General features: G+C 33.6%; 3 protein-coding genes and 1 pseudogene across 6 annotated transcripts; 1 reads left to right on the top strand and 3 right to left on the bottom strand.

The window, feature by feature from the left end:
• Positions 1 to 731: 731 nt before the first annotated feature.
• Positions 732 to 7535, bottom strand: LOC106662271 (far upstream element-binding protein 2). 4 transcript variants are annotated; one of them, XM_014386243.2, is made up of 12 exons: positions 7191 to 7535; positions 6746 to 6867; positions 4084 to 4153; positions 3843 to 4013; positions 3652 to 3781; positions 2979 to 3345; positions 2610 to 2921; positions 2373 to 2547; positions 2175 to 2308; positions 1801 to 2013; positions 1540 to 1739; positions 732 to 1280 (listed from the first exon to the last, which is right to left on the bottom strand). In XM_014386243.2, exons 2-11 carry the CDS (start codon positions 6827 to 6829, stop codon positions 1560 to 1562), a joined length of 1836 nt encoding a protein of 611 aa, XP_014241729.1. In that variant the 5' UTR covers positions 6830 to 6867; positions 7191 to 7535; the 3' UTR covers positions 732 to 1280; positions 1540 to 1559. The 4 variants fall into 4 exon arrangements, with proteins under 4 accessions (XP_014241729.1, XP_014241730.1, XP_014241731.1 ...); XM_014386244.2 differs by having other exon boundaries at positions 1540 to 1736; XM_014386245.2 differs by having other exon boundaries at positions 2175 to 2305.
• Positions 7536 to 9881: 2346 nt separating this feature from the next.
• LOC106662235 (long-chain fatty acid transport protein 1-like) lies at positions 9882 to 20250 on the bottom strand. Its single transcript, XM_014386152.2, has 10 exons — positions 19995 to 20250; positions 12795 to 12974; positions 12327 to 12535; positions 11944 to 12201; positions 11487 to 11650; positions 11315 to 11425; positions 11174 to 11255; positions 10762 to 11110; positions 10459 to 10703; positions 9882 to 10383 (listed from the first exon to the last, which is right to left on the bottom strand). The coding sequence occupies exons 1-10, from the start codon at positions 20090 to 20092 to the stop codon at positions 10226 to 10228; spliced, it is 1854 nt and encodes a 617-aa protein (XP_014241638.1). The 5' UTR covers positions 20093 to 20250; the 3' UTR covers positions 9882 to 10225.
• On the bottom strand, positions 15446 to 15569 carry LOC112126550 (annotated as a pseudogene).
• Positions 20251 to 23655: 3405 nt separating the features above from the next.
• On the top strand, positions 23656 to 25620 carry LOC106662236 (40S ribosomal protein S16). Its single transcript, XM_014386153.1, has 4 exons — positions 23656 to 23792; positions 23858 to 23902; positions 24178 to 24424; positions 25362 to 25620. Exons 1-4 carry the CDS (start codon positions 23769 to 23771, stop codon positions 25505 to 25507), a joined length of 462 nt encoding a protein of 153 aa, XP_014241639.1. The 5' UTR covers positions 23656 to 23768; the 3' UTR covers positions 25508 to 25620.
• Positions 25621 to 27396: the final 1776 nt, after the last annotated feature.

Genomic DNA, 27396 nt, shown 5'->3' with positions numbered 1-27396 from the left:
ATATATATATAATATAAGAAGAACACAATTTCATCAATATAACATTCAAAGAAAAAAATTCAAGATATCATCAATAAGATAAGACAATCATATATGTATAAATCATATATATATATAAATCAAAACATGAATACAAAAGACATAAAATGGAAAATGTCATGAAACTGGCACATTATGGCATATATATAATCATTCATAAATTATATAGACATTTGGCATTATCAGTAATTTTGATTTTTTGTTTAAAAAAATATAGTATGATAAAAAATAACTTACCTTGAGTCATTTGATCAATGAATAAAAACTATGGGGTTCATAGGAAGGCGTCCCCCCCTTTTTTAAACATTACCCATGAAATTTGATCCATTATTTAACATGTTATGCATAGTTAAGTATAAGAAATGTGAGGGACATGTGAGAAATATGACTAGAAATCAATCTTTTTCTCTCTTAAAAGTATAAATGAAAGAGAGGAAGGAAGATAAAGAATTTTACCATAAAAGACTTCCTGGATGCAAAAGTACACACTGAAGACTTTGTGACGCATAATTCTCCGAATATTGCCTGTACAACTTACCTCGGTTTAATTTAACTTTATTACGTACTTAAAATAAGGAGAAATTGAATGTAAAATGCAAGAGGGAGACGCCATGAAATATATGAAAAAGAAAATAAAGTAAATAAAAATAAAAATGGGTTAAAAATAAGAAGTACCAAATAATACACATACACACAGTTTCACAATTATATTCATAATAATTATACGTATTGTTATTACTCTAAGCAAATATTTAAGTTATTTGGTTTCTTTCAAATATTAAAGATTCCAAAAATTTACTTATTATAGATTTTTAAACATCCTATAAAAACAGGCTATTTATTACTATTAGTATGACGTATATAAAAAAAGAGAAAGTATAAAAAAAAGAAAACTTGGCTTTTTCTCCAGCTCGGGAAAAACCCTTTTTTTTTTTGTACTATGTATGTTTTTATTCGTTATCCGCAATCCTTCGGTTTATTTTGCGAATAACAACCTGGATGCTCGCCCATCTTCTCCTTATTTTTCGGGTTTCCCGATCCGCTTATAATAATATAAAAAAATTAAAAATAGCAAGAGCTCGACAAATAAAATAAAAACGTCCGACACATCCAGTAATCTCTCTTTTTTTATATTATTATATATCAGACGAATAAGGACATTAATGAGCTTTATGTCTGTGTTTTTAGATTTTATGGGTTTTTTAGGTTATTATAGTTTGTTTGTTTTGAAACAAAGACACCTGAAATCAGACACAAGAAAGACAAAAATTGCATATGAAAAAAAAGAAAACCTTTGAAAAATCATTTTAAAAAATTTTAAAATTACAATACAAACCTTAGTATTGCCATATTCAATTTTGGAAATCACAATGCATTTTCAGCAATGAGAGTCAGGAAAGATTGTATATATTAAAATTGCATTTAAATATAAAAATTTGAACTTCCAAAATTGAAAAAGTTGGCCCTAAAAGGGAGAAAAATACAATTAGAGATATTTACCTTTATTTGTGTGCTTTTTTTCATTGATCCTGGTTTTGTTGAGGCTGTGCAACTCCCGTGTACTGGTAGCCACCAGTCGGTTGGTAAGGGTATGCGACCGGTTGGTATGGATACCCTCCAGGCTGCTGGTATGAGAAAGAAGGCGGATTTGGGTTTGACTGAGCACCAACTGGCATCTGCGTAACTCCTGTTGCCTGCTGCTGTTAAAATAATAATCCATGTTATACCTGATTGAAACAGTTTCATTTTAATATAAATCACCTTGTTTTTCATCTGTTGTTCTATCAGTTCTGCCTCCTTTATCTTCCCTAAACTGCGATAGTATTGCGCCCACTGTGCAGAATAATCGGGTTGCCCATTCTGTAGTGGCTGAGCTGCGTTGTTCTGCTGTGCGGGAATCGGGTTATTCGGTGCAACGGGTGCAGACCCTCCGGTTCCCTGCATTGAATTGTTCTGCGGCCCTTGAGCGGATTGCTAAATTTTTTTTCACAACAGTTTTTTGTTCCAAAAAATGAATTATGGACAAACAGAGGAAAAAAAAGAAAGAAAGAAAAAAAGGAAAACAAATTAGTAACCCTAGATGATAATGATGGGAACCTTGGTGGTTTAGTTTTTGTATGATGAATTTTTGATACCTTCACTTTTGTTTGAAGTTCGATCTCATCAGCTTCTTGATGCATTCCCATGCTGCGGTAATACTCAATCCATTGTTGTGAGTAGTCAGGCTGCTGTGCTTGCCCTTGCCCTCCCATTGCCCCCATTCCTGCTGCTGAATAAAAATGACATTATTAGTCTTTTATTAAACAAAAAACAAAAAAATTATTTGTACACACAAGGGTCCATATGCTGTTGATGGTAAGGTTGTGCATAAGCAGGGCCTGGAGGAGCCCACGATTGTGGGTATCCTCCTTGAGGATTTCCAGGGCCTCCTGGGCCACCATATGCAGGACCTCCATTAGCCCCAGGACCACCCTGAAAACAATCACTCACTCGTGTATCCTCAAGAGACTAAAAAAATAATTATCATAATATTTGATAATTTTCTGTTTATAAGCTGTGTTCTATCTCACCTGACCAAGTTTCTCCCCAATCATTTGTTTGGCAGCCTCAATCTGCTCAGGAGTACCACGTATGACAAAAACCTTCTCATTTGGATTATTGTTAGGACGGCGATCGAGCTCGCAATGAGCACCTGTTGCTTGGTTGATTTGCTTAATCGTTTCACCTCCTCGTCCTATTATTACACCGCATTTTGAGGCAGGTACCACAAATTGTGACTCATCTGAACCACGATTTTGGAAACGCTGTTGACCACCTCGCTCGTTGTAGCCACCTCTGTTGGCACCACCTCTCCCTGGCCCCCCGCCTCCTCTCTGTTGTTGCTGAATAATAGACATAAATGATAAATCCACCCCTTAATAAATATTTAAATATATTACCTGGTTTTCTTTTTCCGCTAACAGATCATAGACAAGAGTGCGAGCGTGTTCTACCTTCAGAGGGTCACCAGTTATGCGGAGGGGTTTCTCAACCTCCTGGTTTGGCCCTTCTTGTATGACTACCATTTTGGCACCCGACTTCTCTTGTAGCATCTTAATAGTTTCACCACCTTTTCCGATGACAAGTCCAACTTTAGGTCCTGGTATCATCACTTCAACAAAAGAAGGACCACCGGCACCTCCTCCAGGATGTCGCTGTGGTGCCATTTCATCCATAGGCGGTCCACGTTGTGCACCTGAGCCACCACCAGGTCCTTCCGTCTTGTACCTCTGATTCACAATCGCATTTACAAGTTCCTTTGCTCTCCTTTAAAAATGAAACATACTTATAAACATCAAACCAATGTTCAATATTCACAAAATATTTTGATTTTATGGTTAACATTTATCAATTATAAAATAATATTTTAAAATCTTGTGAAGTATCAGATTGATATAACAAATATAATTTCAACCCCTTCAGATCCCTATTTTCCTCGGGAAAATAGAGAGGCCTGTTGTCATGTCACTTCCGCCGTGGCAGATCTACGAGCAAGGATGATATTCGGAAATCATCATAAGGGGTTTTATCTTAAAAATATCATGGCAATGTATTTTAAATGGTATTTCATACCCAATGGCAGCAGCATTTCCTGTAAGTGTGCAAAGTCTATCTGGCATTCCACCAGAATCTGGTGCCATCTGAATCTTGCATCCAGATTCACTTTGAAGCCTTGTGATCTGTTCACCTCCACGGCCAATAACTGAAACAAACCAACAATTAACACAAAAGCCATACTTTATATAGCAATGGCTGCTACTTACTAAGTCCGACCATTTTATCTGGGACTTTGATGTCTTCGGAGGTAACAGGACCTCCTAAGCCAGGTGGTGCCAATGCAGGGGGTGCCATCTGAGGGAGGAGAGGCCCAGAGGAACGGTTACCCTGAGGAGGGCTTGAGTCAAGTCTTGACGCCAACTTCTTTGATTCTGGCTCTGGAAAATTACAATTTGCAAAGTTTCTGAAAGATGTTCTCTCAACGGATTTGCGGTCCTTAGAACTGACCTGGGCCACAATCTTCCAACGGTCTCTTGGTGCCGCCGTCACCACCACCCGGGTTAATTTTAGCAGCTATCTGTAAACAGAAGTACACTATTACTCTCTAGTAGCTTCGAATCAAAATTATATAATTTCAAGACCCAATACTGAAGATGTTAAAATGCCTAAACACGTCTGACAAACTGACCCAACAAGGAAGGGTAGACAAATTACAAGCCAATTTATAATTATTTAAAAAAAAGTTCCTTTCAATTAATTGTATGAGAAAATTAATATTTTTTTACTGGTAGTTTTTCCTCAAAAACCCAATTAATAAGTTTTAACTAAACAAAGCCATAACTATGTACTGTTTGGTTTCTATTTCTAATTTTCAATCGCACAACTAAATGCATACCCTAAGGATGACAAACCAGGGTGCTGAAAATATTGCGCTCGTCAATTGTGTTGAAGGACAAATTACGACTATATTGCATTAAAACCTGACAGGCCAAAACAGCGAGACCAGGACAACTAAAATGGTCGAAAGTGACCAAGCTACAAAATCATCCCAGACCTCAAAATATCTTACAATGTTACTGTAATTTGAATTATAACTGGTTGTGTCTGCCAGACACTCTTTGGCCGTTCGTCATCTTCAGGCAGTGGGGCCAATTTAATAAATGCACCGCGGGACTGAGAGCTTTGACGCCATTGTGGCATCAACTACCTTATGAAACTGTGGTGTCATTTGCAGTGAATGCATTAAGATTCTGAGGTGTGGATATTTTATAAAAGGATGCAACTAACAAAGTTACTGCCGGAAAGAGACACCAATAGTCCTTCACTCGTACCCTCGACCCATATTTAATCTTTCCACCAAAACAGCCCATCTGGATGTACAAAAGCCTCTGAGATTTGAATGTTGGGCCTCCTAATGATGAATCACTGTGTTAATGTTGACTGTAATTGTCAATTATATGCCAACATCCCTCCCTTCTTTACTAGCATGGGCGTCGACAATGTCAACTTGGCCACTCATTCAAGACTGTCAGCACATCACGCTTTATTCCCCAAGACATTGGGAGCAGGTAGGACCTTGGTACCTACCTTTATGCAGGTACTAGAGTGTGACATCATGGTCAATCATACCTCTATGGAGGTATCAAGAGTGATATCCAGCTTACCCCTACCTCTATGCAGTGTGGTATCATGGGTCTACTCTCTTTTCTTTTAGATTTAAGTTCATAGAAGCAGTATACTGTTTAAGTTTTTATTGCTTATTTTTGTTGGTTGTATATATTGGGCTGGTGCAAAAATAATGCAGGTTTTGAAATGGCAATCAAAACTATTTTTAATTTTTATAAAATAAAGAAAATTTATTTGAAATATTTTCCATCACTATCTATACATCTTTATCAATGTGTAATAAGCAGTTTTATTCTGCAGGCATAAAAATCTTTATTTCAGCTCACAAGTCTTGGATCAACTTCACTGCGTTCTGTAAAAAAATTTTCCCTCGCGAAGTGATCAAAATGCCTAAAACGTGGAAGTCTGACGGCGAGAGGTCAGGTTTGGCAAGGTTTCATATTCTTCTCAGGGTTGGCATTGTGACATGTGGCCTGGTGTCATTGTGAAAAGAATCGGCCCCTTACAGTTTACCAATGCTAGGCAGTCTATTGCAGTTTCCCGTGCATTTTGTCAATTTCTTGGCAATATTTCTGTGCTGTGATAGTGCCACCATAATTCAGGAAATTATAGTTAACAACCCAGGAGTACACCACCAAACAATTGTATTTTTTAACATAACAATTATACCTTTTTCGGGTGCAGATTTGATTTCAGGTGGCACAGCAGAAGACATGCAAATTTTACAGAATTGGTTTCTTTGGGCTTCGATTAGTCTGTGCAGCACCGGCTTGTCGAGCTTCTTTACTTTACCAATTTGCTCCGGATGGCTAACAACAGTTGAGTGGTCAACACTAAGCTCTTCCGAAACTCCCCCTGTTGTCTTATGTGAATTTTCTTCTATCAACATTTTGAGTTGGCCGCCATCCACAATGAAACACCTACCACAGCGATCTTCTCTTTCTTTGAAATTGAAATGGCCTTCTTTGAAACCATCGCTGCACCGTGCATTTTAGTGCAACCCCCAAACTGTATTCATGTTAAGCAAGGTTTTGGCCTACTAAATTTGATTAATACCAAGTTTGGACATATTTAATTTTGGAGGTCCTCACTCTTATAAAATTCAATATACTAAAATGTTTTGTAAAAAAACTAACAGTTAAAAGTATTTATTACAATCCATAAATATGATTTGGCTTTGTTTAAATGACAAGCACTTGTGAAAATAAAACAATTTTCAAAACCTGCATTAATTTTGCACCAACCATTTAGCACCTACGTCGTTTTGGCCATCTTCAATGCTGGTATGTCTCAGATTTATCATGATGTATCATAAAATTCTACAAATATTTTTTCCTAGTTTGATCATTTCTGGTCATCCTGATCCTCCTAGAAGAAACACCGGATTTGCCTGTCAGACATGGAGGGCTTAAGTGTATCAATGTACGCGGAACAGGATGATCAGATATGTGAAACAGTTATATTAAACCAGGTATAACAAAATATTTTGTATAAAAAAAACTAAGCTAATGTAAATCGCAAGTTTAGAAACCTCAATTTTTACCTGTTTTGCACGTTGTAAAGCGGCAGCAAATGCCTGACTCTTGTTGAAATTCTGCGGAGGTGCTACGGAGGAATAGTCGCTCATTATCCGAACACAAATTGAAGGCGGGATCTGTCTTCACCCTGGGGAAAACAAAAAATTGGTTTGGTATATTCTTAAATATTTAAACACAGGCTGTATGAACATTTTTGATCTAAAGTATCGGTTAGGGTAGGATTACTTCTAAAATTAGAAAACTCAAGAATTTTACCGCTTCCATTAAAATGTACGGGAATGTGGAAATGGATCTTTTTATTTCCAAAGACTATTTGAAATTTGAAATTCTCGCCCTTTCGAGAGATGAGCAAGGCACGCCACGGGAGTGGAGTAAAACGTGGAGTATTTAAATGGCGTAGGCCGCCCTCTTAAAAGAAAATAACCCTTAAAGTTACAAGCTTTTTCTTACCTCCTTTTTCAGGCTGAGGGATACACTGGAAGGTGCGAATAACTATTTCGACTTTATTTCACTGAACGGCACTTTTCCCTTGAATAACAGGTTAAAAAAAGTTCATCGCATCTTACGTTACTGTTTTTTTTTCCAGATCTTGGCTTTTATCGGAGTTTTAAAAGAACACACGAGTCGTTGTTACTAAAAACTCGCGACACCCTGTATAAAGGGTATTGCGTACGAGTATCGGCAGAACGGGGACTCCCGGCGGAAAACGCGGCGGGCTTCGGGTTGAGAAAGTACCGGAGACGCTTCGCACTTCGTTTCGGCCGAACAAGATGGCGACTGGGCTCGAAAGCTCGCAAACAAAACCACCGCCTTTTCAATCTCACTAATGCCATTTAACGTAGAAAAAAAAAGTATCAATTTACACTAAAAAACTCGATATAAAAATATATTAGGATATAATAAAACAATTTCAAAATGTATTATAAATTAAATTAAACAAGAAACTGGTTACATAACAATCGAGTCATAATTTCTGTGAGTTGGACCATCACGTGAATCTACATACTCACCCCCACCGTCATCATTTATATAATTATAATGGGTCTGCCTATTCTCGCGTTGTCTTAATTTCTCCGTTTTTAAATAAAAACACAACTAGCTCACTACTAACACCGAACGGTAAAAACTAACAATTATCTAATAATATAGACAGAAAAAAAACATTAAACAAATATATAAAAAAACTCGACGAATAATCGTACAGATAAGAACGGGCGGTCTATCAATCCAAAAGGTAATGTGGACAATCATATTTTTTATATACACGTCATAAAAAAAAAATCCTACATACTTATGTAAATGTTATGCTGCAAAAATATCAGAAATTACAAAAAAAAAAAAAAGTAATAATCATAAATTAACGTTCACTAAATGCCACAATAGTAATAATATAGATTAAACAAAAAAAAAAGGGTTAATCTGCCTATTTTGGATTTGCTAATATATATTTTTTTTAATTATTGTAAATATTCCAAGCCAGTTGATTATTATATACATTTTTTCCTTTATTATTCTTATAATGGAATAACAGTAAAAATTAACAAAAAAAAGGGTTAATCTGCCTATTTTAGATTTTTGATATATTTTTGTTTAATTATTGTAAATTTCAAGCCAGTTGATTATTATATACATTTTTCTTTTTTTATTCTTATAATAGAATAATAATAAAAATTAAACAAAAAAGGGTTAATCTGCCTATTTTGGATTTTTTGATAAATATGTTTTTTTAATTATTGTAAATTCCAAGCCAGTTGATTATTATATACATTTTTCCCTGTTTTCTTCTTATAATAGCATAATAATAACAATAAAAATTAAACAAAAAAGGGTTAATCTGCTTATTTTGGATTTTTTAATTATTTTAAAGTCCACGCTAGTTGATTATTATATACATTTTTCCGTTTTTCTTCTTATAATAGAATAATAATAACAGTAAAAATTAAACAAAAAAGGGTTAATCTGCCTATTTTGGATTTTTTGATATATTTTTGTTTAATTATTGTAAATTCCAAGCCAGTTGATTATTATATACATTTTTCCTTTATTATTCTGATAATAGAATAATAATAAAAATAAATAAGAAAGGGTTAATCTGCCTATTTTGGATTTTTTTTTTTAATAATGTAAATTTCAAGCTAGTTGATTATTATATACATTTTTCCTTTTTTTTTCTTTCTTCCGAAATGGATTTTTTTTTTCATGGGGTTTATTTGAAGTAGTACGTGGCTTTTGACTCTTTTACAAAAGGTTAATTCATTTCAAAAACATATATCCTTTTTGTGTAACAATACAGGCTATTTCTCGCCCTTCATCAGAATCCCTTCAAATTTACCTTAGCTCACGTTTTCGAACATTCAATTGTTATTTTTCAACTACTAGAACGTTATCTAAAAACCTGGATATATCAACGTAAAGCATATTAGATGAAGAAGTTTTTGTAAAATTTGACAAGTTGTAGGTATGTTTTTGTAACCTTAGTAGAGCGTGCAATCATGACCAAAATTTTAAATTTTGACATGTTCCAACTGATATTGGCTAACATTTTATGTCATCCAGATTATTGCAAAGAAGTATCATACAGCAAATTTAGCGTTCTTTCAAATGGTGTAATTGAAATTTGTTGTAGTCTCAACATTTTGGAAGTTGTAAGCGTTTTTATGTGGTAAGATAGTGAAAAGTTGAAAAAACCTAAATTGACGAATATCTTCAAAATAGAGAACTTTCCGAAAATTTTCTCCTGAGCATTTTTTGCTCCAAACGAAGAGTAGAATCGATTCCCTGAGTTTTGTCAGAAGGAACTGGGACACCCTGTATATGAACAATATGTGAGTCTGGGTTTGACTGTTAGGCAAGGGGTTGTAAAGTCTTATGGCAATGCTGGAATCTGTGGAATGCATGTGACATATTGATAAACTGAATCCTCACCCAATAAGTTTTATTTCAACCACTGCAAAGTAAGGAAAATATATGTAATAATTATTTTTATTTTTATAAATGGTATGAATAGCTATTGTTTAATCAGGATTAAGAAAATATCCATCAAAATATTTTTTAATATTTTAGATCTAACTGGCTTAAATGCAAGGTCTTACATACTAACTTATCATACAAGGATGGTCTTGAAAGAAGTTACTATACAAACCCAATGTCGAATATGCTTTTATAGTTTATATACAAAATTATATTAATTTGTTTTTAAATATAACATTTTCTAGACAGTTTGCAGTGTGATATGTTTACATTAGACTTGGTCACAGTTCATTGCACAGTAAATTTTTTTTACATTAGTTTTGAGCAAATAATTATTTGAAATACACTGAAAAACCTTTGAATAAAGCATCACAACTATCCCTTTATAGTAGTAATAAAATAAAGATATATCATGTGACATTTAGTAAGTTTCAGTTGACTGAAAAATACAAAATACATCAACTACTACTAGACTAGAATTTGTTTCAAATTTTTCAATATCAACTCGTCTAGTTTCATAGTTTCACAACATTATTCAGGATATCCTCATAAACTTTTTCATCAAGAGGTATAAATTTCTTTGATCGTACGTCAAGGAAGAATATCGGATCTTTTACTTTTGAAGGGTCATATCCTTCTTTCTGTATTTGATTCTTCTGGATTTTAAAAGTACCTGAAATTTTTTTAAATTATTATAAAACTGTTTAATTTCCAAGTGTCTGATAATTACAATTAAAATTAATAATACCTGTAAAGGGTAATTTTTCCATTACTCGTACAAAAATTGGCCTTGCATACGAGGGGAGATTTTTCTCCAGTCCTTTGTAGAGGTTATCTAGGTCAAGTTGTTTTTCTGTATCAACAATCGCTAACATTCCAGCTTTTCCTTCAGTACTGGGTACATTGACACCATATACTGTGATATCCTTCTGGCCTATAATATTTGTAACGACACCCTCAACCTCAGTAGTAGCGATGTTCTCTCCTTTCCACCTTAAAATAAAAAGATTAAAATTGCATTTGTGTAAAAAACAAAATTGATCTTACATACCTGAAAGTGTCCCCAGTTCTGTCTTTGAAGTACATGTAGCCGTATTCGTCCTTACTGAGTACATCGCCTGAGTTAAACCATTTATCACCCTTTTCAAAGACATTCTCAAGAATCTTCTTTTTTGTGGCTTCCTTATCGACATAGCCGTTAAAATGGCTTGTCACCTTGGATTTGGAAATTTTTGCGATGAAGATTCCCGGTTGGCCCGGCTTGCACTTCTGGCAGAAGCCTTGAGAGTTCCGCAAAGGCTCTTTTGTTTCCTCATTAACCAAGACAAGTTCCGCTGAATGGAATCGGCGGGCAAACCAAGGAACGTAGCCCACCGCACCAATCTTATTCCATGCATTTACTACAAAGAAGATAAATGTGAATTTCATAAGTACAATTAATATAAAAGAAAAGAAAAACTTACTGATGTTTGCATTCCCCTCAGTTGATCCGTAGAATTCGCCTATTTGTTTCACACCGAACCTTTTCACAAATTGCTCCCAAACCTGCCATATCCAGTATAAAAAATAAAAAGCAATGATGCGTAAACAAAAAACATTCTCACCTCAGCCCTAAGACCATTGCCAAACATCAACCTCACTGAATGGGCACAGTCTACTTCAGATTCTGGCGTACAAAGAATGTACCTGCAGATTTCACCAATGTACTGAGCTACCTAAATATTAAAAAAAAATAAAATAAATATCTAACATTTATAGTTGAAAAATTACACTCACAGTGCATTTGTATTTGATGCAATCAGAAAAAAAATTTGTTGCTGAAAACTTGGACCTGATGACAACAGTCGAGCCACCAAGAAGTGCCTGACCAACTCCAAGAATAACTCCTGCAGTGTGGTAGAGTGGCAAGGAAGTGTAAACTACATCCTCCTTCTTAATCCCTTAAAAGTAAAATCAATGAAATAGAACAGGTAGAATGTCAAAATTATGAACCATATTTTGGTTTGTTGTTATAAAAATAATTAAAATCTTGAAACGTTTACTGATGTGAAGTTTGAAAATTATCATTAAACATTTAAGCAGACTGCCAAACAGGGCATCACCTTTCGGTTTGTCATAGATGGTCATGGGGTGGATTCTCTTGACATATTTTGTTATCTCTCATTCATGTCATCTCAAAATTATTTCAAATGTTTAATTAAATTTAAATATCTACTACAAATGCTCATCTTACCAAAAGAGTGTTTGACACCGAGGGTCATCATAAAGTATCTAGCGTGAGTGATGATAGCCGCTTTTGGTAATCCAGTTGTCCCAGATGTGAAGATGTACAGTAACGGCTCTGTGTGCTTCCTTGCCTTTATCTTCTGCACCATAGGTGTTGATGGGAAATTTTCAGAAATACTCTTCAGATCATTGGAGCCAGGAACAGCCATGCCTTCTCCAACATGGTAGAAATCCACTTTCAAACTCGAAGCAATCTCAGAAATCACTGTGATAAATTTAAAAGATTGATCTTATTGATAAATTTGACTTAAAACAATTGAATACTACTCAACCAGATATAAATTAAAAACCATTAAAATGTGCAAATTTTTATTATTATTTTTGAATCACCTTCGGTATAGTTGGTACCATAGATAAGTGCCTTAGCGTTGGTCGTCTCAATGCTCCTCCTCAAAACTTCTCTGTTCTGATTTATGTTTACAAGAGCAGTGATCCCACCATTTTTTACAACACCCAGTATGCAGGCAACATAGTCTGGGCATCCATCCATCATAAGGGCAATACAGTCGCCTTTGCTGTAGTTCATCGAGTCAAAAACCCTGTAAAATGTCTAACATTGTAAATACACTACCATATTATTATTATTATTGTATTAGAGGAATTTTTATGAAGGCTTTATGTAAAATTCACAATTTAACATAATTGAGAATATAAAGAAAAATTGAAAATAAAAAGCGCTTTCATCAAAGTGCACGTTCTTATCAAATATGCACAAATTTACTTAATACATAAGGCATCACACAATACAACTGGCACCTGTTGATAAACACACAATAGGAAAACAAAATTCCATTTTACCTTGAAATCCTGTTGCTCAGTTCTTCAAGTTTCCAAAAGGTCCAGCTTTCATCAAGATGCCGCAATGCGACCTTTTCCGGATCCTTGGCCACAACTCTCTGAAAAACGTCGATTATCGTCTCGTTCTTGTACTCGTACCATTTCTGGGAGATAATCACATAGCCTACGTTCAAAACTAGACTGTAACAAATTCAAAGTAAGAGTATAAGAAAACGTAAAGTTGTGTATAAACGTGTCTTATTGTGGTCTCAAGGAAGGTGAACCAAGAATTAGCGATGGTTAAGAATTAAGTCATTTATGGCTCTTTTAGTCTACTTATCCTAGCTATTCTGGTATTTGACAGTTAGCCTTCTTCAGTGATTTGGCTTTGTTATTTTATCATTATTAACCCAAAACATCAAACAAACCCTCATTGGTGGTTTGTTTTAACATTTCCAAGCATCCTGGTTTACACTTTCATGCTTCATGGGTTCACCTTCTTTAGTGATTTAACCTGAGTTTTATTCTGTTAGATGTGTTCTGTAAAGTATCAGACCCCCCCCCCAAAAAANTATATTTGTTCACATCTTGTGCTCATGACCAATCAAATACCCTGCCATCAGCAAATAATCGAACAAAACTAAATTGTCCAAATCCAAAATATTTTTCTTCACTTCTGAATGTGTATCTCATAAAAAGAATGACACATTTTCAATATAACGCTTAAGACAAAAAAATTCAGGGGTGAATGTAAATCATATATACCATAAACAAATGCAATGCTGGCTTAAAAAAAATTAATACCAAGTTAATATCCTTAAACAACAAATAAAATGTATATAAAGTACATGGAAGAAAACAATTCGGCCTAATATACAAGGAGTAAATTTGCAAAAAATTATTTTACACTTTACTACAAAATTACACTCGTACAATTAAATTGCTTGTTAAAACATTCCTTTTCAGTTGTATGAATATTTGGGGTATTTTGTATATAAAGAAGTTTTGAATTAAGAACCTTTTCAACTTTATCATAGATGAAAACATCAGCTATTGCTCAAAACAATAATTTTTTTTCTTACAGTTTTTATAATAAAGACATGAGAATAACAAAAGCACAAATTAAAACATCAAACAAAAAAATGAAGGCTTAAAATAATTGGAATGTATTGTTTACTTAATTAATTAATAAAAAGTGTGAGAGACATCACATTTTTCCCATCCAAACGGAAAATAATCCCTATTACAATAGTACTAATTAAGACAAAAAGTAGTAATTATAATAATAGGAAAACAAATATTCTGTTGATATTATAATCAAATTCAAAGATCTAAATTAAGCAAACTGAATAATTTTACATAGCCTATTAAACCATAATAATTATGATTCAAAGTGTGGTATAAACAACTAAGGAGAAAAAATGAAAAGCATACTGTAATAAAATGTACTAGAAATGAGGTTGAGTTAAAACAGTTATACTTTGCTGTTCATTGTTTTCCCATTTTCAACTTCAGATAATGAGTATCTTTTAGACCAGATACATAAACATACAATACCATTTCATCCCACCTGGCAACTTATATTTCAATACTTTAAATAATTTTTCAACGAATATAACTTATTATAGCATATATTTTCATACAGAAAATGTGGAATGTGTCAAGACGATAGAATTTGTAAAAACATATTTTGTTATGCTATATAAATTATGAGTTGATAAGATTTTATTACCTGCAAAATGATGTTATGGTATGAAGATAAAAAATTAAACCTCAAGAATAAGCTATAAACACATAAATACTGTGACTTTACTTCACATAATTTAAGAAAATTAACTTTTTACACAGTCCACTTTATTTTCCAAGGTTTATTCCTATTCACACAGTTTATTTCACAATTATTCCTCTAAGAGCCCAATTATTTTATCTATATAAAAAAAAAAACACACAAAAAAACAGGAATTTTATTTTACATGTTTAAATTTCATACTACCTTCTAGGTTTTTGATATTGTAAAGACAGGGTTAATTTGAAATTTAAAAAAGTTTAATTTGGAGTTAGAGTTAGAGATATTTAATTTGAATTTAAAAATGGTTAATTTCAATTTAAAAAGAGTTAATTTGACTGAGAAAAGCTATACACATATTCACGTTGAAAAATAGGCTGAAAGTATTGAAAAAACAGAACAAGGATGATAGTGGAGTTAAGTTGTTTTTGGGTACGTTTTGGCTTCTCGACATCTTCAGTTTTTTTATAATAATTTTAGTTACAACCCTCCACTGAAGACAATTCGGAACGTGTCTGACCAACCTAAATGTTCAGAGAGGACCAAATTATTCATCACCTGGCAACCTTCACAATTTTTTGGATAAAATTGGCAGTGCAAATTTGTAAAGCCAAAATAAGTGGCTATTAATATTGCAAAAAAAACTATATTTTCAAATTAATTGAAATAAGTAACTAGGTCAATTGACCACTATAGTATAAATGGATTTATATTTTCAAACTTGAATTTGTGCTTTCACAGATTTCTATTCCCAGTGGCCAATAGTATGGGTATGTTAGGCATGTGTACTGCGTACTCCCACCAAATATATTGAGTTGTTTAGTTAGTAATGCCAACAACTCTACGAGAATGTTGGGTATATACTAGCAACTCTCCAAACCAATTGTATAGGAATTTTGGGTTTATAATTTCAATAATTGTACAAGAAAGTTGAATGTATAGTTTTCAACTAGCAATAATCGCATCTCAGTAGAACTTCATTGATTACGATATTGCCACTGCGCAAGGTTAAGTTGAATGTATAGCAGCAACTTGTCAACTAATTTTATAAGAATGTTGGGTTTAGAACCTCCCACTGATACCAATAAACTGTATATGAAATTATGTTTTATAATACTATCGCAGCCTCCAATTGTATGGGGTTGTTGGTTTTGCAATACAAACAATGGTGTAAGGTTGTTGGCTGTATACATGTATATTGAACTGTAGGGTTTGCAATCCAAACAATTGTATGTATTGTGTTTGTAATATGTAGCAACATGTAACGGTCGAATGATTTCCTTCCGAGGCTTGCGGGTGATGAGCTTTAGTTTGACATTTACCTATTATCTTGATCTGCTCATCTTCGCTGATTTTGTCTGTCAGATGCATTTCCGCATTTTTCCATCTTCAGAATTGAGTTTAGATGAGTTCTTTGGAGTCAAATTTTAGTTACGATGTCTTGGATGGTGGGGGTCTTCATCATTATTACCTTTTTTTTTGTCAATGCATTTGATGGATTAAGTCGGGATTTTCAAATCAGTGAGGATAGGCAGACCAAGATGATACGTACTATCGAACCATAAATTGTAAGGGTGTTTAGTATATAATCAAACCTCTTTCATCAAATATATTGGGATATTGGGTTTGAAATTGCCCCTCTGCCAACAAATGTATGTATTTTGTATTTGTAATGGCGTGGAATCGTATGGAAATCGCACTTCATATCAATTGCATAGAGATGTTAGGCTTGTCAGGACAATTGTATGAGGCTGTGGGTATATAAAAACACTTCTCCCACCAAGTGAATTGGGATGGTGGACATGTAAATCCAACAATTGAATGAGGCTGTTGGGTCTTTATGACTACTAGTAACAGAGGACGTTATATACGGTATTAATTGTTTAAAAAAAATTATTTTGCAAAATACCTTAACTAAATTTTCCTTCAGTAAAAAAACAATAATTTCTAATGAATTTTAATGCAATTTGTAATGAAAATAAAATAAAAATGCTAGGAAAAGTAAATACTATAAAATTGGCAATATCCCTATTTATTTTTGAGCAGTTTATGGTGTTTTTAATTTTCGCAAAGGCATGGAAGGCATAAGGTATTGTACAAAACTATTATACTTTGTGTAATTAATTTATTAAACTAATTTTGTTTTCAATTGAATAATTATTTTAATTAGTACAATTGTTCTGTTCATTTCTATGAAGAAATTTTATTAACATGTATTTATGTAAAGTAGAAGTGTTTCCTCTGTCGTAAAACACTAGCAATTTTGTACTTTCAAATAATGCAGGAAAGTCTAGCATAATAAAAAATATGTGTTCATCATTTCACAATGGTGATTAATTTTAATATAATTAACTCATTTTTTCATTGTTTAAATTTTCCTCACGTTATCTATGCACTACACTACCTATGCACAGAATAGGATCACGTCAGAATTACGTTTCTTTATCTAATGCTGCTTTTCATGTTTATCTATATTTTTTAAATTTGTTTTACAACCTGAATGATTTTAGGTTTAATTTCTGTCCGGTTCAGCATAAATATCAACATGAGGGGTAGGTCAAAAGAAGTATTCTTTGAAAATTTACAAAGGTACATTTATGGTACAATTTATTTGCCACTTTCAAATTGGCCAGCAAATTAGAAAATTCCAGTTTTGATATGTATGAAAAAACAAAACTGAAATACCTTTGATTATAACAGAAATAAATTATATTTACCGTGAGAATTAGAGGCCATTGAAAACATGACACAACATCAATGATTGACCCCTTGGGCTACTTGATTAAGTAATAAGTAAGGTAATTGTTCTCTCAAAAATATTTTCTTCAATAGTGATTTTTTTAACTTTTTCTCATATATGAGATAGATCTGAGAAGAGATAGCTTAATAATAACTTACTTTGCATTTTTCCCTTCCAATTTTACACAATCTTGAAATACACTGTACTGTAAAATATATTTTTTTCCCCAAATATATAAAGAAAAAATGAAAAAAAAGATAAGTCAGTCCTGTAATTAATGTTATTTTCTAACAATTGTTTTTGTTGAAATAGTGGATTTTTTACCGTTGTTACCAATTAATTAAGCAAATAATTAAATAACGTATTCAGTTTTTTTTTTATTAAAGAAATACCAAATCAGATAGATTGATCACAGGAAAAGAAAATACAGACAACATACGATTTCTGTATTAAAAATAAATGCAATAAAACAACATGAACATTAAACATAGACTACACACTTGAACAATATATTTTTGATATAGTATATCAGTCATAAAAAAGACAGAAAAAAAGTGTTTTTCTATTAATTTAGGTTTAGTTGTATTTATCTTTAAGAGATAAGTTTCTAAAAAAATATTACTGATTACAATAATTAACGCTTAGTAAATTGCCAGAATGAAATTGCGTTTTCTGCATTATTCAGCATAAATATTGTGTTTTTGAAGTGAAACAAAGCAGTTTGATTTGTCAACAATCATGAAACAAAATCATATCAAATGATGATCAAAATCACACAATAATATATTCATATTTGAATAAACTTATCTAAAATAAATTCAAGATGGTCCAAGTCTCCAAGTCTCGTTTGAACAGGTATTATCATTGCTTGAATAAAACTAAATGGAGTTGAAAAATAAACATTTTTTCCAAGAAAACATATAATATCTGTTTGGACCAATTAGTGATGTATTATTTATTTATTAATACCTTTAATATGTAACTAAAAAAAATTGCCTTTGTTTTAGCTATATGTAAATTCTCTTTTATACCCTATTACCCCTCACCCTTTTACTAATACTACCTGCTCCCATGGGGAGAGAGAGAGGGAGGGAGGGAGGGAGAGGGAGAGAGAGAGTGAGAGAGAGAGAGAGAGAGAGCAAAAAGAAAGAGATAATGAGAAAGAGTGAGGGAGACAAATAGAGAGAAATAGATAAACAGAGAGTTAGATAGGGGAGAAGAGAGGGAGAGAGGAATTGACAGAGAGGTGAGGGAGAGGGGGAGAGAGAGGTGGTGAGAGAGAGAGTGTGAGGAGGAGAGGGAGAGAGAGAGGAGGAAAGGGAGAGAGAGGTGGAGAGAGAGAGCAAAAAGAAAGAGACAATGAGAAAGACTGAGGGAGACAAATAGAGAGAAATAGATAAACAGAGAGTTAGATAGGGGAGAAGAGAGGGAGAGAGGAATTGATGGAGAGGTGGTGAGAGAGAGAGAGAGAGAGAGAGAGAGAGAGAGAGAGAGAGAGAGAGAGAGAGAGAGAGAGAGAGAGAGCGAGAGCGAGAGGGGGGAGTGGGAGGGGGAGAGAGAGGGAGGGAGAAAAAATGTTTACGTGTTATATGTATATTTTTTTATTTACATATATTGTAAATATTTTATGTATTTATCTACAAACGTATATTTTTAACAATGTGCCATTATTTGCATTAAACCATAAGTCAGTCTGCGATTTGGTTTATACAAACTATCGTTATTTCTATAACTGATTAAAGGCACTTGCAGCAAATTGTACATTTCGACGACTTCGGACCTCATATGAGTGGGTGAGTGTGTTTTATTGGCTTTTTTGGTGTGCGCCTTGTTATATTTTTGCGTACGTTACATTATCTTAGGTATTTATGAAATATGCATCTAAAAAAACAAAATTCACTTTAATGCACGCACGTACTCAAGAAACGTCCAATGCTTCAGGTTGAATTGTGTCTATTTAGTTTGAGGTTTGAATAATGTATTGAACAAAATTTGATATGAAATTTTTTATGATAAAAACTAAAGTTGAATTGTCTTGGTATTGTGTACTCAGCTCAAATTTGACAGGCAATGTGAAGTACGTCTTTTGTACTAGGTACAGGAGTAAAGATATCTTGTTTTGTTTTTTTGTCAAATCGACGTTAATTATAATTAAACAAAAGGACGAATGAAAAAAAGTATGCAAATGTATTTTTCCGTATTTGTACTTGTTTTCAGAATATCAAGCGCTGTCATTCATTCTTTTTCGACGACAGTCGTGTCATTGGGTACGGTCAAGACTCGGCGTCTAATGACATGACATTTTATTGCAGGTGTCAAAACTCGTGGCGGGACAGATAAGACAGACTTTTTTTAAATATTTATTTTGTCGTGAGACAAGATAGCAAAAGCGGACTTTCGTTTCTAGCCCATGAGTCTATATTTTTCAAGGGACTAGAAACGTTCTAGAAAAAAAAAAACAAAAAAAAAACTAATCTAGGCAAATCTAGCCATTTAAGATTTGTTTTATTGGTTATCATGCGTAGTAATATTTAACCATGAATGGGTAATTAAAAACTGTGTTATTTTATATAGTTAAGAAGTTATAATGTGCAAAAGAAAAAGTTAGTGAATTATTAGAGAAAGTTTCCCGGCGTTTTTCAGAGATGTCGGTTCTCTCTGCTAAATTTTATTTTCAAAATTGTTATTGACTCACTGCATGTCTCTGAAGAACGTGGCCAGTTTCTTTTTCTGGAGGAGTCCGATGGCTGAGAGGAGGAGGAAGACGCAGAGGAAAATCGTGCTGCATTCCATTCTGAAGCGAACGTTAGAAACGTTAAGACGTACCCAAAACCCGTTCTTTGACTGTTACTGGAACGATAGTCGGTGAGAAATAATTTTCCTCCGAGTAGGGGGTTCCCTCTTTCCTGGTGGGGGCAACGGGAAAAGGGATCTACCGAAGAACGCAAATATCTGTTGAAAAAGAAACAAAAAACTATAAGACGATAAATAAATCTACTTGCCTTATCTCGACGATTGACGAGACAATTGATGAGATCTGGTTGATATTCGTGTTAAGTCATTACGATCCTCTCCTCGTAACTCTCAGGGTCGAGACCCTTATCGAAGGAACATAGGTCAATTATTTTAAAAACATGAAAAAAAGGTACAAAGTTTATCCGATTTTATATTGAATCAGGAACATAAATCCAAATGGGAAAATGCCCATTTGAAGTTATACAACTGTCAGTTAACAGTTTATACACGTGTCAATTGAATATGCTAATCATTGTGAAGATAAGTTGACTTGACAAAAAACAAAACTTATCTGCCTGTATTTCATTGTAGACACGCAGACTCGTTCCTGTCGTTGCTCTCATGAATTTGCTCCATGAACTGAAATGCACGTTTATGCATACATTAAAGTTTTCCTTTTAATTCATGAAAGCTGAAGAATTAAAAAAAAATCCTAATTTGACAACACTCCAGTATGGACCATATATGGCCCACACTATACAAACTTAAACACATTATAGTATATACGTTGTATGTAATCAATGTAAAATGTACAAATTAAATTTTCTCATAATTTAAAACAAAACATTTTTTTTTGTACGCGTATAAAATATATAAAATATGTATGAGTCTATAAACACAAAAATTTATTCAAATTTGTTCGAAATTATGGTAGTGCTTAATACAATCCGTATTAACTATTATTTTTATATATTATTTAACACTTATTTTCATTCCTGAACTCAGTGTGCCTCACTGAACGTCTTGGCTCTTTATATGGAGCGTGTGGGAGGATGTTTGTGGGACAGTGAAATTTACAGTGGGATTTCAAGTTTACTAACCACAACTTACTTTCAGTCTTGAACCCGAGTTGCTTTGGTTTCTTAGAGGGAGCGTGTAGGCATCCAGATGGGAGTTTTTGAAGCACAGCAGCGAATCGAACTTCAATTCTTCTATTATATAGAAATACTTCTTTGTATTTGGTACAATATGCATTAAATATTATTTTTAAACAGGGTGGCCCACCAGATACGAGACACCTCCTAACGGTCTTGCCCATCCGTGAAAAATTTATAGAGATCTGAAAGCAAAACGAAAATTCATTTAAAAAATCGTAGTTTTTAAATTACATAAGGAAAAATAGGTACTCCAATTTAAAATAAAGAAGTTGAGTTCGATATCTTCGTTATCTGGATAATTAAAAAAAAATAATAATATAGAAAAATACCAAGTTGAATGGAATTTTTTCTACGAAAAAAAACAAAGTAGTTAAGGGGGTGTCTCGTATCTTGTGGGACACCTTGCATATCATTTAACACTATCATTCCTGAACTCGATGTGCCTCCTTGGCTCTTTATAGAAAGCATGTAGGTATGGCGATAGGAGAACTGGTTAAGAAACCGGGCAGCAAATTTCACAGTGAAAATAGAAGTCTACCACTTACTTTAGGTTTTGAACTTGAAGTGCTTCGGATCAAACCTTCGTCTCTTATAGAGAGTGTGTAGCAATTACGGTTGGAGGACAGTTTTAGAAGCACAGCATTTTATTTCGCATTGGAAAGTAAAGTGTACCACTTATTTTCAGCTCTGAACTCGATGTACATCGCAAACCGGTTTCATTTAGAGTCGCACAATTGGATCAAATATTTACCTGTCTTACATTCAGAGTGTTGTTTTGTTTTTTCACAATTTTTTGACGACGAAATATTTTGGGTTCTATAGAGGTGCTAAAACGAAATTTCATACTAATTTTACGACACAAATGATGACCTATTTACTTGAAAAGTATTTGGTTTTCAGAAATTTTTTGCTTATTGATAAACGTTGATAGCTTTTACTATATTTTTTTTTTTCAATCTGTATAAAAATTTTGTAAAATAATATAGATTTATGGTTGTAAAATAAAAACAATTAAACGATTTAAAACATGTAATACCCTCCATCACAATCAATACACTTCTCCCAATGTGTGTCCGGGTGGATAGAGGTCACGATAGCTCAGGTGGTAGAGCAGCGGCGTATCAAGCCGAAGATCGTGGGTTCGAATCCCGCTCGTGCCATTGACTTTTTTATCTCAACTATAAACCTTAATTAATTGTAGTTTATAACCAACATCCAGCAGATTTCGTGTAGTCACATGGGGCCGAGCGTTGTCGTGTAACAGAATTGGCCTTTTCAGATTGACCAAAGATGGCTTCAATAATGCCAATTTCTGGTGCATTGCTTCAATTTGAGAGCAATACAATTCGGCATTGATTGTTGCGCCAGGAATCAAGAAACTGTAGTAAATCAGCCGAGATGAAGCCCACCAAAGTGTCACCATCTCCTTTTTTGATGAGTTAGGGGCTTTGGAAAATGTGGTGTTGCTTCTCCTTTATCGATCCACTATCCAGAACGTCTGCTGTTATTGTAGCGAATCCTCTTTTCACCATAAGTAACAATTCTATCCAGAAAAGGTGGTGGTCAGTGACGATCGATTTGCTAACTGACAGATTTCTGCAAGCTCTCGAAACGTTCTGGGATTTTCTTCGACCAAAGCTCGCAGAACATCATTTAGGGAAGTAATCTTTCCACAATCTTCTTTGTCTTCAAGGCTAAATTCTCCCTTTTTAAACTATCTCTGAACAGTCTTATCATTCACACTGTCATCGCCACAGACTTTTCATTGTTTCTGGCCGTTTCGGCAGTTACGACCTAGTTTAAACTCGTAAAACGAAATTACGCGAAAATCAAGTAAAGTCTGATTTATTCCGAAGTAACTAAATGGTACTGAGGTTGAAAAACATTTTTGTTTGGAAGAGGATTAAAAAATTTACAAAAGAATAATCCATCAGACATAATCATCCAATAAACAGTTTATTATATAGAAGGGTAATTGAAAGAAAACATTATTTGCAATTATTTCCAAATCCTGCATTATTTTCCGGAGAAATAAAATTTCAACTTTCAAAAAACTAAAAATTGGCGAAATCGAGGCTTATTCACAAGAAGTGGCGTATACGTGTCCGCTATTTTGGAGTGTGACCAAAAAAACATCGGTCCAAATAAATCCGTGACCCACCAACCCGGTCGTCCCCTTGTTTAATACACGAAACTAAGTTATTACATAAGCGATCTATCAAAAAATAACTTCTTTACGAAAACTTAAATGTAAATACTCATACATTATACATACAACCTACGCCCCCTCCATAACTTTTGCTATTTACAGATATATATATATATATATTTTTTTTTATTAAACTTTTGTCAAACTATTGTTAAAAGTAACAAACATAGATATTTTAATTAAATGTTAATTTAAATAAATTATTTTTGGGGAAATAAGAGATATTAAACAATCTGGCTTCATTGAGGTTTAAGTTGGCAGACTTGTACGATTCGTTCTCCCGTTTGGCCCGTTCTCAACGTGGTCCCGTCTTTCCGTGTTCCTCTTTGGGTATCAATTTTGTTATTTGGACAAAAATCTTACCAAAATGATGTCCGCTAAGACTCCAAAGGTGTGTATTTGGATATAATTAAATATTTAAACGTTTTAATACTTTAATAAAATGGAATTTTACAGCGGGTTCGCGAGCCGATCCAATGCGTCCAGGTGTTTGGAAGAAAGGTTAGTCACTTAGTTTTGATCCTTTAAATATATTATTATTGATAAATTAGTCCAGTTTTAAGTAGTTTTATATGTCTTATCGATATTTTAAACAGATTTTATAATAATATGGACGTTTGTTTTGATATTATTCAAACCTATGAATTGTAAGTCACGTGATAGTGTCTTGTCCAAGGGATTTTCAATTCTATAATATATATTAATTTATATGTTTATTACTCTTGTATCATTTATCAGAGTTATACGCTTTATCTAATTTCAACTTGTATACACAGAAAACTGCCACAGCAGTCGCCTACTGCAAACGGGGCAATGGCACTCTTCGTGTCAATGGTCGCCCACTTGAGATGGTCGAGCCGAGGGTCCTCCAGTACAAACTCCAGGAGCCGATCCTACTTCTTGGCAAGGACCGATTCTCCGGAGTCGATATCCGTGTCAGGGTGAACGGTGGAGGTCATGTCTCTCAGATCTATGCCATCAGGCAGGCGATTAGCAAGGCGCTCGTCTCGTACTATCAGAAATGTAAGATTTAAATTATGTTCATTGAGTATTTTATTATTTTATTTTCAGTATGTCTCACTTGTACTTGTTTTACTAAAATGTAAAGGTGGGTCAGTCCCTGTGGTCGCAGGATTGATTCCCAACACCTAGACTTTTCCAATCCATATCCCCACCGGGCATTAACTGCACTTACACTCGTAGTATGAGAAATTTAAAGTTCTTAAAGAAAAGTATCAAATGATAATGGAAGGGTTTTGAAATATGATTAAGGCTTTGAATGCTTTAGAAATGCTTGACTCTTTGTCCCTTGGAAGATGTTGGCGATGAAGGGTACCTGTAATAGAAGCGGCTACCTTAACTGGTAGTAAACAAACAAAACAAAGGGGCCACCCTGGTAATTGTAAGTTCAGGACTTGACAGTGCCTATTGAATCGCTTACATATTCGGCTCTGTTTAATTTGAAACTTGATCATTTGAATTTCTTGATATAATATGAAATCCTCAGCAAGTTACTTTGGTAAATTGAAAAAATTATGTGTATTTTGATACGTGGGAAATGGCCAAACCTACGATATTTTATTGTGTTGAATAAGTCGATTAACACACAAATATAGGTCTGTATATATAAAACAGTTCTGAGACTGACTTACAACGCACAGATCGAACCACTGAATTTAAAGGGCTGAAATTTTGACAGTGCATTCCTGTAATAACATAGATAACTGCTAAGAAAGGTTTTTTTGAAATTCCATCCTTAACGGGTTCATACAGACAATTTTTTACCATGTAAAGTGAACTGAAGAAGAGAAGGATTTGAGAAACGAGACATTATGTTAGAAAGCCATATTAAAACAGTCACGTGTGGACCAGGTCACGGGTAAAAGAAGCTAGTATTGTACTTAGTCTGTGGTCAAATATGAGTATATTTAATTTATTGACATTGTTTTTGCCTTTGCAGATGTCGACGAAGCATCGAAAAAGGAAATCAAAAATATTGTGATCCAATATGACAGGACGCTACTTGTTGCCGATCCACGTAGGTGCGAAGCCAAGAAATTCGGAGGTCCTGGTGCCAGGGCCAGGTACCAAAAGTCTTACCGTTAAAGAGAAAAAAGGACTTGTACTTGTTTTTTTTTTTTATTTATGTATGAAAATACATCATTTTGTATTTTTAAAAAACACTAAAATATATAAACTTCTGACAAAAATTGTTTATTTTAATATTGTTTTTTTATTGCATTGGATTTTACCAGTAAAAATGTGAGACTTGATCCTTCTCGGTTATTCTTGTCTGTGTATTATTGTCTATTCTGTATGTCAGATGTATATCTGTCTTCTGTATCACCAATTTTTTTTCTGAGCTACAGGAAAAAACTGTGCGGTAGGAGCTTGTTATTGGTTATTTGTATATAAAAAACCTAATTGACAAAATCAAATAGGTACACGGATTTGTTATACCAGTACTTCAAATTCAATATTTTTACCCACCCGTTTTGGTATGTTTACCTTTTAAATTTTGGTGTTCATCTCTAAATACCTATTAAAAAAATAAATAAAATGGCTAAAAAGAATCGGTTTTTAAACTGGTAAAGTAGGGTAATTGAAAATGTGATGGTTTGCATGTAATTAAGTATGTAATAAATTTTTTTTAAATAAGTACTTGATTCGGGTTTCAACTAGTTTTTAAGTTAAAACCCTATTGCTCGTCTTAAAAATTAACAAAATCCAATTTTTCAACGGATAAAAAAATTAATGTCGAACGAGGATACCAAATAAAAGTATTGATATAGGTAAAGTATCGATACCAAAATAGCTGGTATCTAAACGAAAAATATCGATACTAGTATTGAATGATAGTATCGGAACATCCCTAATTGGGCGCGTAGCTGTTTTTCTTTCTTTTTTTTTGTATTTTTAATTCAAATTCTTTTTCTGATTGTGCCGAAAGTGGTTAATATACGTTTTCAAGTACTGGGAATTATAAAGGCCATTTTTTTTTTTACTTCAGTCGTTACGGAACCGTTAAACAACGTTATCGGAGCTGTGACACTCATGCCTTCTAGCGTCAGTTTAATAATTATTATTTTGTGTTAGCTGAAACATATTAAATGATTCTTTGCTATGATTTTGTAATTTTTTTTTACTTTTTAGGTCTGATTATGATTCGTTGTAGGTAAGCAATCACACTACCTTGCCAAATAAAACTCGAGCAAAATATTTTTAAAACTATCTGGTTCGACCAAAGTGGGATGTATTGGGTAATATATTTTTGTCTTTATCACTGCGAAGATGATTGATGATGTGTATGTAGAAAATACCGACACTACGATGAGATTATTATTAATTATTTTGTTGAAGTCGTGAGGAGCCATCAAGAATGAGATAGTTTTTTGGCCGATGTTTCGACCTTTATTCGGGTCATCTTCAGTGCCTGGGCTAATTACAAAACGCATATAACAATAAAATGAAAAATGTGTTTTTCTAAACTTCCTCATTCTTGACCGCTCCTCACGACTTCAACAAATTAGTAAACAACCAGTCACTAAAAACCACATTATTCGTTATGGGTAAGTACTCCCACTGCCTTCCCGCATAAAATATTTTAAAAAATTACTAAGTTCGACCAGCGTTACATGGAATTTATGTATGAACTTTTATCGCTATGAAGATTATTGATGATATCGTACACCCACAAGAAAAGTGAAATCAAAAAATGATAAAAAATGGTTTATTTGGTTTTTTCTTAAGTATTCCATTGTGTGATGCTACAGCAAAATGACATTACTGTAGGTAGACTCTTAGCTGCTAAGCAACACTATGTGTCACTTTTGAATAGGCGGGAAAGTATTGTCACCATACATAAAAAGTAGCATATATTAGTTCAATATGGTTCACACCAGTTTTTTCTTGTTTAACGAAGGATTTTATGCTGTACTGGAGTCACATTTTCACATTATGAAAAATATTGTTAAATCAATTGTACAAAAATGTTA

The sequence above is a fragment of the Cimex lectularius genome, unplaced genomic scaffold (assembly GCF_000648675.2).
Source record: "Cimex lectularius strain Harlan isolate CLEC.00 unplaced genomic scaffold, Clec_2.1 scaffold3, whole genome shotgun sequence".
In the NCBI taxonomy this organism is placed as follows: domain Eukaryota; kingdom Metazoa; phylum Arthropoda; class Insecta; order Hemiptera; family Cimicidae; genus Cimex; species Cimex lectularius.
The sequence above is the reverse complement of the archived record's forward strand: the minus strand, read 5'-3'. Positions and strand labels throughout refer to the sequence as shown.

What these genes read in the sequence shown, in the direction of transcription:
- LOC106662271 (XM_014386243.2), bottom strand. Translation starts at nt 6,829, where the DNA reads ATGAGCGACTATTCCTCCGTAGCACCTCCGCAGAATTTCAACAAGAGT. An exon ending in CTTTACAACGTGCAAAACAG is followed by an intron (nt 4,154 to 6,745) that starts GTAAAAATTGAG and finishes TTCTGTTTACAG; the next exon opens with ATAGCTGCTAAAATTAACCC. An exon ending in AACAACAGATGAAAAACAAG is followed by an intron (nt 1,740 to 1,800) that starts GTGATTTATATT and finishes TTATTTTAACAG; the next exon opens with CAGCAGGCAACAGGAGTTAC.
- LOC106662235 (XM_014386152.2), bottom strand. Translation starts at nt 20,092, where the DNA reads ATGGAATGCAGCACGATTTTCCTCTGCGTCTTCCTCCTCCTCTCAGCC. An exon ending in GCAATGGTCTTAGGGCTGAG is followed by an intron (nt 11,256 to 11,314) that starts GTGAGAATGTTT and finishes TGGATATGGCAG; the next exon opens with GTTTGGGAGCAATTTGTGAA. An exon ending in TGAGGGGAATGCAAACATCA is followed by an intron (nt 11,111 to 11,173) that starts GTAAGTTTTTCT and finishes TCTTCTTTGTAG; the next exon opens with TAAATGCATGGAATAAGATT.
- LOC106662236 (XM_014386153.1), top strand. Translation starts at nt 23,769, where the DNA reads ATGATGTCCGCTAAGACTCCAAAG. An exon ending in TCCAGGTGTTTGGAAGAAAG is followed by an intron (nt 23,903 to 24,177) that starts GTTAGTCACTTA and finishes TTGTATACACAG; the next exon opens with AAAACTGCCACAGCAGTCGC. An exon ending in CGTCTCGTACTATCAGAAAT is followed by an intron (nt 24,425 to 25,361) that starts GTAAGATTTAAA and finishes TTGCCTTTGCAG; the next exon opens with ATGTCGACGAAGCATCGAAA.